Below are 17,869 nucleotides of genomic sequence, written 5' to 3'. Positions count from 1 at the left end.
GAGAGAGCTACCTCATTCTTTTGATAGGTGAAAATAGTTTTATAAACTACTTGTAGTTTGATAAAACGTGATTCTTAGACTACGGTGTTACCTAACCCTTAAGCTTTAAGAGAATTGTTCAGGCCTGTCTGGTCGCTGAAACCAGCAGCTGCCCCTTCTAGGCTTTATCTAGCCATCAGGTCAGAAAAGCAGGCTGCCCTCCAGCACCATTCACCCTTCACAGACGAGGGGTCTGCACTGCCTGCCCTCCCCCGTGTCAGGTGCCACATCCAAACCTGTTTCTAAGCTGCTCACTTTTTATATTCTCCCTCTTTCTGACCTCACCTTATGTTGGATGTGACCCTCAGCACTGTTTTACCAGCTCTGCCCCTTGAATATCCATTGTGTTCTGTAAATATCTTTCTTTGTCCACCCGGTTTCTGGACCATATTCTGGGTCCATTTTCTTGAGCAGATCTTTTACCAGTTCCTCCTCTCTTGGTCCTGTGATTTGAACCCAGTTAAGCATGTTTGGTGGTAGTTGTTGGCAGAAAGTAGGTGGAAAACGATTTCGTCTACACTCATACTCTCTTTCAGTTGGGCTGAGGCGCGGCCATCAGCAACTCTCCCATCATCTTCCGATCACAGGTGAGGCTTGCTATCTCCCCAGCAATCAAGACAGAAGTTCTAAAGGTTGGGTCTCTGGATGATAGGATTAGGATCACCTAGGAATTGGCTGAAGATGCGAAGTCCAGGGCCCCATCCAGGAACCTGGACTTAACACCCGGTCCCCCTGCCTCCAGGCGCTTCTGATACTTGCTAATGTTCGAGAGCCACCGGGTCAAAAGATGATGGGCACTGGGCTGTGCTCCCTGGCAGAGTTGGGCGGCGCAGGGCCAGTGGTGTGAATTTCCCAATTCAGAGACACTAACAAGGGGCTATCATCTTGCAGAGATGTTAGGCAAATAGACCCAGTCCAAGTGTCTGCTTCAGATCGAGACGGAACAGACAGAGCAAGACCATGAGGGAGGAATAACAATGAGAGACACGATTTTAGCGGTCGCTATCCACATTGCTCCAACGGCAGGAAGTCTTTCCCCTGGTACTGGGGGACTTGGAACTAGTCCTTCATTTGAATCCTGCTCACGTTTCAGCAGAGGACTGGATGGAAATCATATTGCAGGAAGGGATGTGCAGACCCTGAGCAAGAAAAGAAAAGGCGTCTAAAATGTGAGAGCCTCAGCAACAGGACCCAAACGAGGATGGGAATGTGTTTATTGTGTGAACTTCTGACCCTGCCATCCCAGCGGCACTGTGCACTGAGGCAGATCAAAGGTCTGCCTGTGTAAACAGAAAAGAGCTGTCTGCCCCGAGACCCTCCATAACCCTTTGTGGTCTAAGCAAAATTGCTGTGGACACTTCCTTCACCCTGCCTCCCCTGAAGCCCCAGCTGAGCCTACACAAAGGGAACTCTGTTCCCTGCTTGCTTGCAAGAGCTTTGTTGGCTGGGCTTGGTAATGACGTTGAGGATGACAACATAATAATAGCTAACACTCATGGATGCTTACAACAGTCCCACGAAGTAGATGCAGTTCCTGTCCTCCTTTCATAGATGGGGGAAGCAGGGTTCTGAGAAGTGGGGAGACTTGTCCCATCACCTAGCTGGAGAGTAACATGGGGCCGGGGTTGCCCTTGGCATTGACCCTGTAGTATCTCCCAGCAAGGGCTTGTTCCTTAAGGTTGGCTTTTGTTGCTCTCTTTTAACAAAAGAGAAATTATTTAAAAGTAAGAAAATCGGACTTTAGGGAGATACATTAGCTATCCAAGAGGATAAATCTAGAAGGTAGCAAAACCATGATTAGAACAGAGTTCTGTCCCCCACACTACAATGTCCACTGCTGTCTGACATTCCTGAGCACAGTCAGAGCCCTCTCTCCTGAGAAGCCTCCCCGTCCACCTGAAGAGCTGCCTAAGGTTGGTGAGCGGCCATATTGTAAGGGAGTTCCATGTCTGGACCCAGGAGTTCAGCATGACCTGCTTCAGCTACTGGCTTGACCTTGGGCAAGCTACTTTGCCTCCTTTTTCCTCTTGTCTTCTAGTTTTGGTATAATTTATGTACATTAAATTTAGTCTTTTCAGCCTACAGTAGTATGAGTTTCAACAAATGTATATCAACGCTCCCTGCCTACCACCGCAATTGAGGTATAAAATCCCCCAAATGTCCCTGTGCCCTTTGTAGTCAGTCCCTCTGGCAACCAATGATCTGTCTGCAGTCTCTATAGTTTTGCCCTTTCTAGAACATCATATAAATGGAATCAGTATATAGCCTTTTGAGTCTAGCTTCTTTTACTTAACATAATGCATTCGAGATGCATCTGTGTTGTTATGTGTATAGTTTATTCCTTTTTTTACTGCTGACCAGCAGGGATCTTAATGTAGCAGAAACCAATAGCAGCAACTGGCGACACCATCCCAGACTGTTGAGAACACCACCTACCAAGTCTTTGCTCATTATCTTCAAGATGGCATGGCTGTCTTGGAGATAATGGTAGCGAAGGCAACTGGACTCTCAGCCCCTTGGAGACTTCCCAGATTATCTTCTTAGTGATGGCAGGTTTGGGCTAAGAGCGCTGTGGTTTGGGCATTAACGTGTCCATAAGCTAGAGAATCTTGGGATACTCAGGTCACAGTAGTTAGGGTCAGAGCCAGAACCCAAACCCAGGACTATCTAGCTCTAAGTTCAACAGCTTCCAACCACATCCCCAGGGCCTGACCATGCTGTTCTTCAGGTGGGAGGAGAGACTGATGGCATGGGAGGAGAGCTTTTTGTGAGGCTTGATGATAACAGAATCCTTAGTGAGGACCATTCCAGAATGTAGCCTGAAGGTCCCGTCTCACACCTACTGGTTCTGCATCTCCAAAGGGCACCCGGGCCCCTGTATTGTTTAGCAAGCTTCACAGGACATTGTTATGTCACCTTCATTGAAAAGTGCTCCAGGGAAGAAATAAACACATCATTCTGTCCCTAAGCAGTGGAGAGAATTGGGTAGAATCACATTTCTAGATATTCTTCCTCCACTAGTTGCCTAATGACATCAATTATTTGCTTTTCCTCTTTTGGTACTGGCCCCACCAAAAGTCCTTAGTCACCCTCCGCTTCAGACACACATGCAAAGCACAGACCGAGCACATGAATCCACCTGCTAAATCAAAAAAGCAAGACAGCCAGGCTCGGGGCTCATCCTCCTGGTCTGTGTTCCACGGGTGATGGCCAGGGATATGGTCCCCTGGGTCTCTTTGGTTCACCCACCCATGGAAACTTGGCAAATTACATGTATGTTTTGGATATTCAGTAGCTGTTACTCATGGAAATCCTGAATCCACGTGAACACTCTTTCCAAAACCAGATGCAGTTTCCACTCAGAGAAATCTTGGCACCAATTTCTTCGGAACAATCACAAGTTACAGGCAGGACCTGGGAGGGCTTGATGAAACTGGTGGTTGGCATGGCAGATCAGGGGTCTACTAGCAAAGGGGAAGATGCTCCTGGCTAACATTTCCCTGTCCTGCAGCACCTGGTGGCCGGTGGTCTCTGACTCATGTGTCTCAGAGACGGGTAGTCACCTCCTCTAATTCAAACCTTCCTTGAAAAGGATTGCTTTGTTAAGATATAGGCAGCCCCACTCCAGATATTTAAGGCAGTTTGGTAGCCAGTAACAGAAAGTCCCTAACCAAAGGTTAACTCCAACCTAACCTAGCTCCTAACCTAGCTCCAACCAAGAAAAAGGAAGCATATGAGAAGAATCCAGAAACATCTCAAGGGACTCTAAGGGCAGCTGGGTATCAGAAAGACTCATAAAAGATTAGAACCAGGAACCAGAATGACATAGTTAAGAAGCTGCTACTCCCTTCCTTCCTGTCATCCCCTCTCTCAGGCTCCCAAATCTCTTTTTCGGAATATCTCTCTCCATCACTCTGTCTCTGAATTTCTCTCTCCAAGTTGGCTTTTGTCCTCAAGTAGCTGAACAGTGTCTCCAGCCTCAAATCCAAGATAGAACGTGAGGGGTCAAGCTTTAGACAAGTGTTTGTCTCGGGCCCAGACAAAGGGGTAGGAGAGGAGGGTCATCCATGAGGGTTCCTGGGTCCCCCCAGAATTCACTGGGCCGCCTTACTGTCCTGTCCTGGCATTCTCTGCTGACTTCTCTGTTTCTGCAGACACTGCAGAGTCCTTGAGGGCCGGACCCCAGCCCCTAGCTGGCTCCCTGGCCGTACTGGAGATGGTGGAGGGGCAGGCATCCTGGGCAATCCCACGTGACTTGCATTCTAGCAGGAAAACAGATACTAAGTAGCCACGCAGATACCTTATCTCTGAGCAACTCTTCACCTTCTTTTTCCAAATTATGTTCAGAATAGTCTATTTAAGATGGAAGGGAAAGAAAAAAAAAGAGAGATGTGTAATAAACCCTCCCCAGATGTAATTCATTATTCGGAATTGTTAAAGTTTCTTTTTCTTTTTTAAAAGATTTTATTTATTTGAGAGAGAGGGCACAAGGTGGGGATAGGAGGAGAAGCAGGCTCCCCGCTGAGCAGGAAGCCCAATGAGAGGCTCCATCCCAGGACCCTGAGATCATGACCTGAGCCAAAGGCAGACACCCAACCCTCTGAGCCCCTGAATTGTTAAAGTTTTAAAAATCAATGCATAATAGTCATCTATGCAGACTGAATGCCTATGAGTCCTGGATATCTGAGGTTTCCTTGTTTGCATGGGGGGACAAATAAGCCCCATCCACGCCTGGGGCCATTATCTGGCTCCAGCTCTCTGGCCCTTTCACCCACCCCAGGAGGAAAGCTGTAACCATTCAAGCAGACAGAAGGGCCTTTTATGAAAAGAAATGCCCCTCCCCGCAAGCCTGTGGGGACCCTCCCACTCCTGCTTCTCACCTCACAGTAATGGAGGCCACCGCTGGGCCTCGGGGAGGTGAGCATTTCTGTTAAGAGCAGATCTAAGGAAAGTCTATTTGGCACTAAGAGGTTTTTCATTTTGTTTTATTCTGGGCAGTGGGATGGGGGGTGGGGGGACTTGCCTATTGCTTTTTTTTTTCTTTTGGTTTCAATTTATTCACAAACGATTTCAAACATACTAAAAATAATACAATGGACTCTCCCATACACCCACATGTAGTTAATCAACCATGATGATTAAATAGATATCAGTATTTGGACACTTCTAATTCAGAACCTCTCCCTGCTGGTACATTCTCTTTCTTAAAGAAATAAAGTGTTATAAATCCCACCGAGGACAGTCCCCATCTCTTCCTCTGCCTTTCACCTCAGGAGCAGCCTACACATTTCTGTATTTATTTTTTTTTTTTTTACTATATTTGTAGCATCCATAAACAATATAAATGGCCATTTTGTGTTTTTAAAATATGCACAGTTTTGTGTACATATCATTTTGCAAATTGCCTTTCCTGCTCCACATTATTTCTTCTGAGATTCACCCATGTTGTTGCCTAGAAATATTATTCATTACGTTAATGGCTGTATTCTAGTTTTTGTAGAAATCCCAGTTTAGCCATTCTCCTTCTGAAAAAACCACTGAGTGGTTTTCACATTTTTTGCTACTGTAAATAGTGGCTTCAGTAAACATCTTTATACATGTCTTTGTAAGCACATGGTCACGAGTTTCTGGAGGGCAGACAGCCAGCCATGAAATTGCTGTGTGGGTGCTAGCTTTCTAGGTAATTTTTAGCAGGTGACACCCACTCTGCTGTCACTTCCTCAGTAATGAAATGGGACACCGGTTTAGGACACTGTAGGTCCTTCATAGAGAAATGTGAAAACTTAGTATTTTAAAATAATAATGTTAAGAGTGCTTCCAATACCTTAGAAGAAAAAAACAAATGTCCCTAATTGTTTTAGAACTTAGACCAGTGATATAATAGAAATTGTGGAATTTTAGAACGTTCCTCGCCCTAAAGATGATCCAGTGCCCCTGGACCCCTCACCTTACAATGGTCATTTAGATTGTGACCCTTTCTCAACTCAGGTCCCAAACCCACAGGGCTTCCCCTACCCCTGCCCCCAAGCTTCTTGGAGCCCAGACTGTGTGTGGATCTAGTGGGGGTCATCTCTCCACTGACCCTAGTGTCTTTCCTCTTTGCTTGTGAATGCCTCAGGCTGGTGATCAGATTGGCAAGAAGTTGGGCAGGCAGGACACCTATATTTTCTCATATTGAGGCCTGTAGATATTCTTACTTTTCTTTTTTTTCCCTTTTTTTTTTTTTTTTTGTAGTTTCACTTAATAATGGGAACTATCAATACATCCCCACATTTTGGAATACAAAATATAGACCCCATATGAGAAAGTACATAGCCCTTCACCTGACACTTGGCGTAGCTCAACATGTTTTTTGGGTTTGTTTGTTTTTTGTAAGGTTCAGTCTGAAAGTCAAGACCTCCAGACCTTATGGCAAAACAAGTAAGGCAGAAGACAAGTCTTATTGGGGACAATTCCCAGTCATCACAGCCAGCATCATGGAGGGCTGAAAGAGGCAGTTTGCTCTATAAATCCGCACCCTGGCAGCTAGTGGCTTAGCCCCAGGGTGCCCCCCGGCCACAGCCTGCAGACCTGCTTCAGTTTCTTCCTAGAATGTGCACCTCAAGGGGCAAGGTGTGTGCCTGGAGAGTTGGCCCCAGGTGCTTTGCATGGGCTCAGCCACCTCCAGAAAGCTAATGGATAGGTGAGTCGCCAAATATCCAGAGGACAGAGCAGAGGATGCTGGGGGAAGGGGCTTTCCCTGGATTTTCAGGAAAGCCCAGCCCAGAGGTTCAGAAGCTGAAGAGAACATAGCTAGAAGCCTCATTTTTTTGTGATAAACAGTGATGCGGAAAGTTCCACAAAGAAACACTAGCTCCTGAGTCTCCTTCCAGACGACGCCTTGCTTACTGTCTGGCTTTGAGAGGATGGCCTAACTTCTCTGAGTCTCCACGCCCTCACTATGGAGTTGGGGTATGCACAGTGTCCAGTGCCAAGAAGGCCTCAAATATGCTTTCTCCCCACTTGACACTCTGCTGTGGACTCAAGTGTATGAACAGGACAAAGAGGCCATGCGTCCTGTAGGGGAGGAAAAAATTCTCCTCTACCCTTGTAGGGTCTCCAGCTGGGCCTAAGAATTGAACTGACATAAGGCAGAGCCACAGAAAGTATATACATTTTACTAAAATTTCACATGTACATGGGAGACTTCACAAGAAAATGAGGACCCAAGGAAGTGACCAGAGCAGAAAGCTTAGCGACTTTTTGACAAAGAAACAGGAAATTTGTGGGCGCCTGGGTGGCTCAGTCGTTAAGCATCAGCCTTCGGCTCAGGTCATGATCCCAGAGTCCTGGGATCAAGCCCCGCGTTGGGCTCCCTCCTCAGTGGGAAGCCCACTTGTCCCTCTCTCACTCCCCCTGCTTGTGTTCCTGCTCTTGCTATCTCTGTCTCTATCAAATAAATAAATTAAATCTTAAAAAACAAAACAAAACAATAAATCTGTGAAGAAATGACCAGGCAAAGGGCTCTAGGCTCTGGATGGTAAATTGTGGAGAAGTGACTAGATTGGGGGGGCGGGACTAGTTGAAGATAGTGTCATTTTAGTGCATTTGCTTGTACAGATCCATTTTGACATCAGTTCCCAGAACCTACTTAATGATAAGGACATTCTTCGCTTGCTGGTACAGGGAAGGCACCTTCCTCACAGGGCAATTCATGGCCTGTTTTTAGGTAGAAAGGGGAGGTCTGAGAGCCTTTCCTGCATCTGCTATTTCTCAAGTGCCCTCAGCTCAAAATAATCAGTATTTGCAGTGGCATGTCCTGAATTCCTTCATCTTCAACACGTTTTCCAAGTGGTCACCTGCAGAAATTGTTCATTTAATACTCTCAAGTCAGCTCCAACACCTCCCAGCCAGTTTAGAGCAGAGGAGCTTGGCAGTGAAGGATGAAGACTCTGGAACCAGATTCCTGGGTTCAAATCCCCATTCAACCACTTAATGGCTATGTGGCCTTAGGAAAGTTTCCTTATTTGTAAAATGGGAATAAAAGTAGTAGTACCAACCTCAGAGTTTGTCTGAAAATTAAATGAGTTAACAACTGTTCCTGGCACATGGCACTCAGGAATGGTATTGCTATTTCAAAGTATCAATAAGTATCATTGGGGTGCTTGGGTGGCTCAGTAAGTTAAGCATCTGCCTTCAGCTCAGGCCATGATCCCGGGGTCCTGGGATTGAGCCCCATGCCAGGCGGAGCCCCAGGCCAGGCTCCCCACTCAGCAGGGAGCCTGCTTCTCCCTCTCCCTCCGCCCTTCCACCCTCCCGCTCATGTTCACTCTCTCTTGCTCTCTCTCTCTCTCTCATGCTGTCTGTCACTCTCTCTCAAATAAATAAGATCTTTTTTAAAAAACAGCCATTGTTATACTGATTAGCCCATCCATTTCTCAGAAGCCGAGTGTATATTATGGCTGTGGCCATGGTGACACAAACGTGAACAAGTCATTCTCTGCCACCCAGGGGCTCCTCCTGGTCACTGGGGGGAAACGGGCCAGTGACTAGAAAGACCATGGCAAGTCTGGGGCAATGGGGCAACACATGGTGCTGGGGGGTGGGGGTACAAAGGAGAAGTGGGGAGGAGTAGGGAAAGCTCAGGAGAGACTCCTAGTTCTTGAAAGATGTGGAGGAGTTAGCTAGACCAATGGGAGAAGGGAGGGCTGGCCAGACAGAAAGAGTAATAGGGAGAAATCGGAGGAGGTTTAAGAAAACACTCATTTAGGGGCACCTGGATGGCTCAGTCGGTTAAGCGCGTCTGCCTGATCCTGGAGTTCTGGGATTGAGCCCCATGGCAGGCTCCCTGCTCAGCAGGGAGTCTTCTTCTCCCTCCCTCTTCCCCCCCGCTCCTTCTCTCTCTCACTCCCTCTCTCAAATAAATAAATACATCTTTGAGAAAAAAAAAAAGAAAAGAAAACACTCGTTTATTAAAAAAATATGTGAGTGCTTCCTGTTCTGGAAACTCACATATTTAAAAAATTGTTAGAAAACAGTGAGTGCCCCTCGTTCTAGGTGCTGGGGAGACTGCTGTGAATAAGACAAAGTTGCGTTCCCACGGTGATTAGCTAACAGAGCCCACTCAGCCCCGCGCTCGACTGCATGTATCATGCTCCTTAACTACTAGGTACACTCACTACCCTAACCTCCATTTTCCATTCGGGCTAACCGGAGCGCAGACCCATCTGGGGACTTGGCCAGATTGGTAAAGTCGTAAGGAGCAGAGCTGGGATTCACACCAGGCAGTCTGGCCGCCGTTGCCTGCTCTCAGCCACTCTGCTCTGTCGCCCTGGAGGAGCTTGCTGACATTCTCACGACCTACTCCGGGAGCTACAAGTGGGTTAGCTTGGCTGGAGTAAGGCGTCAAGCACGGTAGGCGGATGAAGGCCAGCCAGTGACGGGCCTTGGCCGCCAGGCTGAGGGGCTGGGCCTTGACCCTGCATGCGGCTAGAGGATGGCCTGGGAGGGGCAAGGGGGACGCGGGAAGCTCACCCTCCCGGCGCCTCCGGTAAACTGCAGCGAGAATCCAAGCCGGAGACGACAACGGACCGGGACGCGGCGGCGGCCGAGGGATGCACGGAAGGGGCGGCTCGCCGAGGCGGAGGAGGCAGGCTTGCGGCGCCAGGTCGCGGGCGGCAGCGGGCCAATGGTGTGGGGCCGGGCGGCAGCCCCTCCCGCGGGGCGGGGGCCGGGCGGGCGGGCGGGCGGGGCGCGCTGCGGGCTCGCCGGGTACCAGCGCTGCCGCATCCCCGCGCGTTCCCCGCCCCCGCGCCGCTCCCGCTCCTACTCCTGTTTCCGCAGCCCGCGGCGGCGTCCCCGTGAGGTCTGGCAGGTCCAGCCCGCGCACAGCTCGGTCCAGTCGGGTGGGTGAGGGACGGCGGTGGGGAATTGCGGGGGGGGGGGGGGGGGCGGCTCTGCTCGGTCTCGCCTGGGCGGGTGAGGGGCCAGGCGCTCGACTGGATTCCGACCCCGCGGGGAGGGTGCCCACGGGCGCTCGGATCGCCCCGGAGTGGGCTGCACGGGGCTGGGGTGGGTGTGGGGTCGCGGCGCCGGAGCTGCGCTCGGACCTGGTCGTGGAGGGGCCGGGCTCGAACCCGGGACCGCGCGGGGGTGAGCGGGGGCGCCGCGGGCGTTGGGGATTCGGCTCTGTTGCTGCTCCGGGTGGGGGCATCCCTGGGGGTGTGGGAGGGGGAAGAGCTCAGGCCGGGCCCGAGGAGGGGAGGGGGCGCGCGTCCGGAGGGCCCTCGGGTTCGTCCCCTCCAGGGTGGGTGCGGGGAAGAGGGGCGCCGGGGGCGGGCCGGGGCGCCGGGGCGGGGCGGGGCGGCGGGGCCGCCGAGGGGGTGGTCGGCGCGCCTCTGACCGGGTTCCGGGACGCAGGTGGCGGCGGCGGCGGGCGCAGAGCGGAGATGCGGCGGCTCGGGGGCACCCTGCTGTGCCTGCTGCTGGCGGCGGCCGTCCCCACGGCCCCCGCGCCGGCCCCCACAGCGACCGCGGCTGCCGTCGAGCCCGGCCCGGCTCTCAGCTACCCGCAGGAGGAGGCCACCCTCAACGAGATGTTCCGCGAGGTTGAGGAGCTGATGGAGGACACGCAGCACAAACTGCGCAGCGCGGTGGAGGAGGTGGGTGCGTCTGGCGGGATGGGGCTCGGGGGGAGCGCCTGGCTGGGGGCGGCGTGGGCCGGGGGAAGCAGCGCTGCGAGCGCTGGCCGGGATGGTCCGTTCCGCGAAGGGGCCGGGAAGAGCCGGCGGCAGATTCGGAGTGATCGGGCGGCCGCGCGGGGTGAGCTCATCTCCCACCTCATTTTGACTTCCGGCCGAAAGCTCTGGATCTGAGCCCGTTCACCGAGAGTCTCCGGCTGGACGCAACCAGGGGCAGCCGGGGTCACCACCTGTTTACGGGCTGCTGGCCGCTACCCCGCAATTGTCTTTAAGCGTGCAATTGTCCCCCGCCCCCCTGTGTAAGCGGGCGCTTGCATGGCCCCTGGTATTCCAGCGCTGTGGTTTCGCAGAGAGGCTGAGGAAGCTCCGGGGATCTCAACTTCTAGCTTGTACGTTGGGCTTTGATCTTGTGCCATCTTCCCAAGACATAGTTAGGATGCCGTGTGAGGACAAAAAGCCCCGATAGCTTTGCCGCTTCTCTGTCTGGGCTTCCCCAAATGCCATGAGGCAGAGAAGGAAAATCAGAATCCTAAACCCCAGCAGTGTAAATGTTCAGATGGGGGTGGGGGAGGGGCACTGAAAGGCCGCCCACCTCCACCCCAGTACTGCTTTGGAGTCAGTCCTAGGCTCAAGGTCCTCCTCTGCCACTCACTAGCAGGGCGACATTGGGCAAGTCCCTTAACATCCTCTCCTGTTTCCTGTTAGAATTAAATGCCATGGTATGTGTGGGCACCTGTCATAGAATAGGTGGGCAATGTACAACAGCTGTTACTATCAGATACCACATACCTTAGCAAAGCTTGGCCTGGCTTCTTCCTTCGGTCACCTCCCAGGACCAGACACTATGGATGGCATCCCCTAGGGTGAGCACGTGGGTGTTGGCAGGGCTGTCTGGGCAGGAGGTACAGCTGGCCCAGCTCACCCAGCCCAGGTGTCAGGAGCTGTCCCTGGTGCCTGGGGTCAGTGGGCATGGTCACTGTTGGGCCTGGCTCTGGCTGCAGCCTGTTTTTGGAGAGAAGCCAGCCATCCCAGTGAAGGAGTCAGCAAGAGACCAGATGTCCATGCTGGTGGGTGAGGCGTCTTCCCACCCCTGCTTCTCCACATTCCACTAGGACAGAGCCTTAAATGCTAGCTCTGGTCTACACTCTCCCCACAACCCTGCCTCCCAGAGCAGTCAGCCTGATGGAGCATGCAGTGGAGGGGACACTGGATTGGGAGGCAGGTGTGTGGGAAGCTGTCCTGAACATCCACTGGACAGGCCAGATTCCAAAACCCATGGACAGATGTTCTGTTTCCTGCGAAAGCAAAAGAATCATGACATGGAATAATTAAAAGGAGCGGGGAGTTGGGTGGGCCCCCATATCTCTTAACTCTGCCCCTTCCTATTAACTGGAGTTCATGATTCTTCTGGTGCCAGGGCGGGTCATCTGCTTTCCTTATCTGGGTTCCAGGATTTTCCCTCCTGCTCATGGATTCCCAGTGAGACCGATGAGGTCAACTCCATGTTTCTGTTCTGTGTGAACTTGTTTGTGCAGCACGGTCTTCTACTGGGAGCTGTTGCTGGGGAAGGGGGCGGGGAGCAGCAGGGACCTCTCTGGTCTCTTCACTGATCAGAGCAGTTTGGGACCAGCAGAACCTGAGTGGCATAGCTCCTCCGTGGAAGTTGTCCCTATTGGCTCTGCCAGGGCCCAGCTTCCTCCTTCCAGATGCTACTCTGCTTGGGTTGTGAAGACAGGCTGGTTGAAGTTTGCCACCAGGAGAGTTGCTGCTGGCTGCTACCTCTGTCCCGCTCAGTGGGACCCCTGCCCCACAGAGTGTTCTCGATGGCAGTGGGGATAGGTTGAGAGAGGCTGAACCCCTGTGTGGCGGAACAGCTGTGGGGATCAAATCTTCCTTCATCAGATCCTGGCTCTGCCACTTACTAGTGGTGGGATCCAGGAAATGTCTCCCCCCTCCCCCTGCCCCCTTTAGGATAAGGGGGGATTTAAATGAGCTGATGCAAGTAAAGCAAGTTATCTGACCATCTAAAATGGGGTTAAGTAAGGTTGTGTGATGTAAGTCCCCCCACCCTGAGGCTGTTGTCAGGGGTATGGGAGATTGTTGGTTCTCAGTAAATAATGGCTGCCATTATCATCCTATCAATAGTACCAGCATGATGCCAACAAAGAACCAGCAGTATCTGATATATAATAGAGTCTCAAGAGATTGTGGCTATTAGTATGAATTTTTTAAAAAAGAGACTGCCAGAAAGCCCCTTACATCTCATCAACACAGGAGAGTTGCTGTTTACTTGTTGTCCAGGGGAAGGACCAGGCCAGATGAATTCGTTGTTTACATGGTTGCTCCAGGAATCTTCTTTCAAGTAACTTCCTGACCTTTTAAATATTCCAGCTGACTCAAGCTGTTGATTGCTCTTCAGGGAAAGACGAAGTTAACTCTACTTGTAGGATCATTATTTGGGGAAGCAAATGTTCAAATGGTTCAATCTAGGCTATTCCTACTTTCCTGTCTTAATATTCTGTGTTACTGATAAATGTGTTTTGAGGATAAAACCACTGTCTTTCCCTCCTTCCTCCCTGCTCATTGTGATATCTGTAACTGACATGTTCTGGAATATTCTTAGTCACCTCACCCAGTCCTAGGAAGAACCCCAGTACGATTCATCTCTCTAATTTTTCCTACTCTACCCCTTTAATGGACACACACAGTCAACCAACTATAAATGCCATATTTTATAACATGCACATTCCTCCTCTATGACACAACTTCTCTTGCTTTGGGCTTAAGTTTCTCTTGCTAGTGGTGGTAATAGTTGTGGTTGAAATTTCCATTGTAAACTGTACTTTGGGGTTCGTGGTGCCCTTAGAGAACTATTAACTCATTCTATTGAAATAACCACTGGTTGAGAGGGAAGAAGGTTTTATAAAAAGACTATCTGCTCAGCCCAAAGCAAACTCCAGATTTGGTAACTTGTCAATCATTTGAAAGCCAGACTGGAGGATTCTGATTCCAATGGGAATTGTAAAAACATGAAGACATCCCTTCTGCTTCTGGATTTAGCCTCTCCAGCATCTTAGTCTCTTACTCTTTTCCAGCTGTATCTTTTCTATCACAAAACACGCCAAGATCTCTCACTTTATTTTTTAAATTTTTTACTATTTATTTATTTATTTTTTTAGATTTTATTCATTTATTTGACAGAGAGAGACACAGCGAGAGAGGGAACACAAGCAGGGGGAGTGGGAAAGGGAGAAGCAGGCTTCCTGACGAGCAGGGAGCCCGACGCAGGGCTCGATCCCAGGACTCTGGGATCATGACCTGAGCCGAAGGCAGACGCTTAATGACTGAGACACCCAGTTGCCCCAAGATCTCTCACTTTAAAAAAAAAATTTTTTTAAGTCCTTTTCATGTTCATCCTGCCTCCTATCTTAGCTCCGTACCACTTCATTCTGTTAGAGAATTCTTCAAACACATGGTATCTACTGTCTGCTCTTTCCATTTCTACCCGAACATACCCTAGCAAACTAACCTCTCCTAAAACTGCTTTCTTACAGGACAATATTATGAAAGTAGCTATGTATTACGTCTGTGCTGGGTGCCAGGTACTGAGGCAGGCACTTGGATTTTATGATCCTTAATTATTGCATCCACTCAGCAAGGTAGGACCATCTCCACTCTACAAACGAGAAAGCTGAGGTGGAGAGACACTTGGTGTCTTGCCAAGGTCACACAGCTGCTTCTGGGCTGAGCTGAGACTTGGCCCCACCTTCCCTAACTCCAAAACCCTGGCTCTTCCTTCTGACATGCTGCGGGCAACATTTTGCCTTACCTCATGGCTAGCTCTCCGGGGCTTGGCCCACCTGGACTTATTTGTAACCTCTGCTACCTAGCGGTCCCCTCCTCCCCCAGGTATAACTTCCTACTCCCACGCCTCATTTTGGCCAGTTCCCTCACACCCCTCTCTATCGTCTGCAGATTCTTTATTATTTACCAACTAGTCTTTAGAACTTGTTACCCCTCCCCATCACCTGGAGCAGAGGTTTTTTCCTGGGGGCAAGTGGAGGGGAGGAAATACCTCTGAATCATTTGAGAAGCTCTTTGATACCTGGGATTGCACCTGCCGAAGTTCTAATTCAGCAGGTCTGGGAAGGGATCCAGGTGTGTGTGTGTAAATATACAGGCCTAACTCTCCTGGTTATATATCTATGATAGATACCTTTTTAAAGTTTCAGGTATGACTCTGATGAACTCTCCCAGTTGAGAACCAGGCCAACACCCTCTGCTTTAGAACTGCCCCTGGATCTGCCTGTCAGTCCCTCTTTCCTTCATCATCCACGATTTTATCCCATGCCCAGCATGGACCCTGTCCCCCAGCCTACAACACACACCATTCTTGTCCAGGCAGCCACAGCTTTGCCTCCTCTGTGCTTTCTGTTCAAATCCTACCCATCCTTGGAGACCAGCTCAATCGTGCCTCCTCCTCCTCCTAGAGGCCTTTCTTTTCTTTTTTTTTTGAACCCATGGCTTGCTTCTAGAAGCCATCATCATCATCCTCAAACTGGTTTAGCTGTGGGGCTCTGCTATCTCCCCAGTAAATGCATAAGCTTCTCAGGCAGGGCAGAAGCACATACTGCACAAGGCCCCAAATCTGGAGTCAGACTGACCTGAGTTCTGTCTGAGTTTTGCCGCCTACTAACAATGTGATGACGATAGACGGGTCCCTTCACTTCTCTTCACCTCGTTCTTTTCATCTGCAGAATGAGGGCAGCAATACCTTCCTCATGGAGGTGCTGTGAGTATCCAAGGAGCCATGCATAGCATCCATAGCATATCCAATGGCTCAGGCATAGCTGATGCCCAAACATGGAGGCCATCATTGTGGTGGTGATGATGGTGATGGTGATGATGATGGTGATGGTGATGATGATGATGGTGATGGTGATGATGATGGTGATGATGGTGATGATGGTGATGGTGATGATCCTGGTGGTGATGGTGATGGTGATGATGATGGTGATGGTGATGATGGTGATGGTGATGGTGATGATGATGGTGATGATGATGGTGATGATGATGGTGATGGTGATGGTGATGATGATGGTGATGATGGTGATGGTGATGATGATGATGATGGTGATGATCCTGGTGGTGATGGTGATGATGATGGTGGTGGTGATGATGATGATGATGGTGATGATGGTGATGATGGTGATGGTGATGATGATGGTGATGATGATGGTGATGATGATGGTGATGGTGATGATGATGATGATGGTGATGATGATGGTGATGACAGTGATGATGGTGATGGTGATGATGGTGATGGTGATCCTGGTGGTGATGGTGATGATGATGATGATGGTGATGATGATGGTGATGATGGTGATGATGATGATGATGGTGAAGCCAGTGATTGAGTTTCAGACATCTTGGCAATCCTCTCAAGGTCAAACACAGCAGTTTCTGAGCAAGTCCTTATTTGATCATTTGAGCTTTTGTGTCTTCCAGACTCCCCGCTTGGAGTTTTTGTGCTGCACTGAAACATGGCAATTCTTTCCCCATATCCACCCCAGCTCAGCAAATCTGGTTGGGAGAGACAAGAAAAGAGGTGCCTCATTTAGTACATAAGGGAATAGAAGACAGTGATTTTTTTAAAAAATAGGGGAATCTTTTTGAGGATTAGTTTTAAGAAGTAAAAATAGCTCAGAGTCAAAGATAGTGTTGGAAAACTGCCAGCCACCAACTAGAACTTCTCTTTGTGTCTCTTGTTTTAAATTCCTAGAGAGAGAGTATCTGGCTCAAACAGTCCATGATGTGGCCTCTTTTTGAGTCCAACCAGCTGTGAGCTGGCCCCATTATCAACTGCCCACTCGGGGTGGGGCACGGCGGTAAATCCATAGGGGAAATTGGGTACAGATTCAGGTTGACTGATATATTTGGTGTAGATGTCATGGAGGCTCATGAACCTGGAGGATCTGAGAACAGCCTCAGAAACCTGACGCCAGAGAGGAACACATGTGGAAGAAGAGCAAGAAGGAGGGTAGACCCTGGGAACTAGTCAGCTGACCCTCTACAAGGGTCCCTCTTGTACCCAAGAGGTGGGGTGGGGAAGGAGACATAGCTGTGGCCCTAACTCAGGAAAGGGGCTGTCCTGGGGGCTGTTTGGGTCTGCCCACCACCAGGCCCTACAACAAAGGTTTGGGAGCAAATAATTTATTTGGGAAGTGATCCCAGAAACACTAGGAGGAAATGGGAAAGTAAGATGGATGGGAAGAGATGGATGTGCTAATGAGCAGGTTACTGCTAGGCGCCACTGGGGCTCAGTCCACTGGGGGTCCTCAGAGAGAGACTGCCCCTTTGAGGGGAGAGGGAGCTGGGGTTCTTTCCCCCATAGCCTGTCCCTCACTGATTGAGGACGGTTCCTGGGGTGTTAACTCCCTAGCATCTGTGCAGATTGAGCACACTGAGCAGCCAGAGAGTGCTCTCAGAGAGAGACAGGGCTGGTTGTTGGCATGTAAGGCAGTTGAATGCACATGACCTCCGGGTTAGGTCACGGGGAGATGGACGGGGCCCCAGCAGCCCCGTTGGGGGCCAAGACTGTTCAATGGAAGCATGCTCAGATCCCAGCTCTGCCCTTTCCTGGCAGTCCTTTTTTTCTTTTTTATATGTCTAGTGGATAGACTACAGTGAATTTTTTAAGATTGTAATTCCAATGAACAGTGTTATATTAGTTTCAGGTGTACAACACAGTGATTCAACAATTCTGTGCATTACTCAGTGCTCACCAGGATAAGTGAACTCTTAATCCCCATCACCTGTTTCACCAGCCCCCCACGACCCTCCCCTCTGGTGACCATCTGTTTGTTTTCTGTAGTTAAGAATCTGTTTTCTTGGGGCACCTGGTGGCTCAGTCGTTGAGCATCTGCCTTCGGCTCAGGTCATGATCCCAGGGTCCTGGGATCGAGCCCCGCATCGGGCTCCCTGCTCAGCGGGAAGCCTGCTTCTCCCTCTCCCACTCCTCCTGCTTGTGTTCCCGCTCTCGCTGTCTCTCTCTCTGTCAAATAAATAAATAAAATCTTAAAAAAAAAAAAAGAATCTGTTTTCTTGTTTCTTTTTTTTCTTTGTTCATTTGTTTTGTTTCTTAGATTCTA

The 17,869-nt window shown here is 50.0% G+C and overlaps 1 protein-coding gene and 1 long non-coding RNA gene across 4 annotated transcripts in view; one reads left to right on the top strand and one right to left on the bottom strand.

The window, feature by feature from the left end:
- The window catches only part of LOC123857362 (uncharacterized), a 30,204-nt gene extending 20,548 nt beyond the window's left edge, over nucleotides 1-9,656 (bottom strand). The window contains exon 1 of the long non-coding RNA XR_010407011.1: nucleotides 9,553-9,656. This is a non-coding gene — a long non-coding RNA (uncharacterized LOC123857362). The remainder of the gene's footprint in view (nucleotides 1-9,552) is intronic.
- Nucleotides 9,593-17,869, top strand: part of DKK3 (dickkopf WNT signaling pathway inhibitor 3) — a 43,724-nt gene continuing 35,447 nt past the window's right edge. Inside the window, exons 1-3 of one of the 3 annotated variants that reach the window (XM_064577100.1) lie at nucleotides 9,593-9,709; nucleotides 9,862-9,923; nucleotides 10,438-10,679. In XM_064577100.1, coding sequence (XP_064433170.1) covers nucleotides 9,633-9,709; nucleotides 9,862-9,923; nucleotides 10,438-10,679 — 381 coding nt within the window. In that variant the 5' untranslated portion in view covers nucleotides 9,593-9,632. Of the gene's footprint in view, nucleotides 9,710-9,861; nucleotides 9,924-10,437; nucleotides 10,680-17,869 lie in introns of those variants that run through there. The other 2 variants (XM_064577102.1, XM_064577101.1) reach the window with 2 other exon arrangements.

Source organism: Mirounga angustirostris, unplaced genomic scaffold (assembly GCF_029215605.1).
Source record: "Mirounga angustirostris isolate CCGP_5_RB_7025 unplaced genomic scaffold, mMirAng1.0.hap1 SCAF_13, whole genome shotgun sequence".
Taxonomy (NCBI): Eukaryota; Metazoa; Chordata; class Mammalia; order Carnivora; family Phocidae; genus Mirounga; species Mirounga angustirostris.
This window is presented reverse-complemented; position numbering and strand designations above follow the sequence as displayed.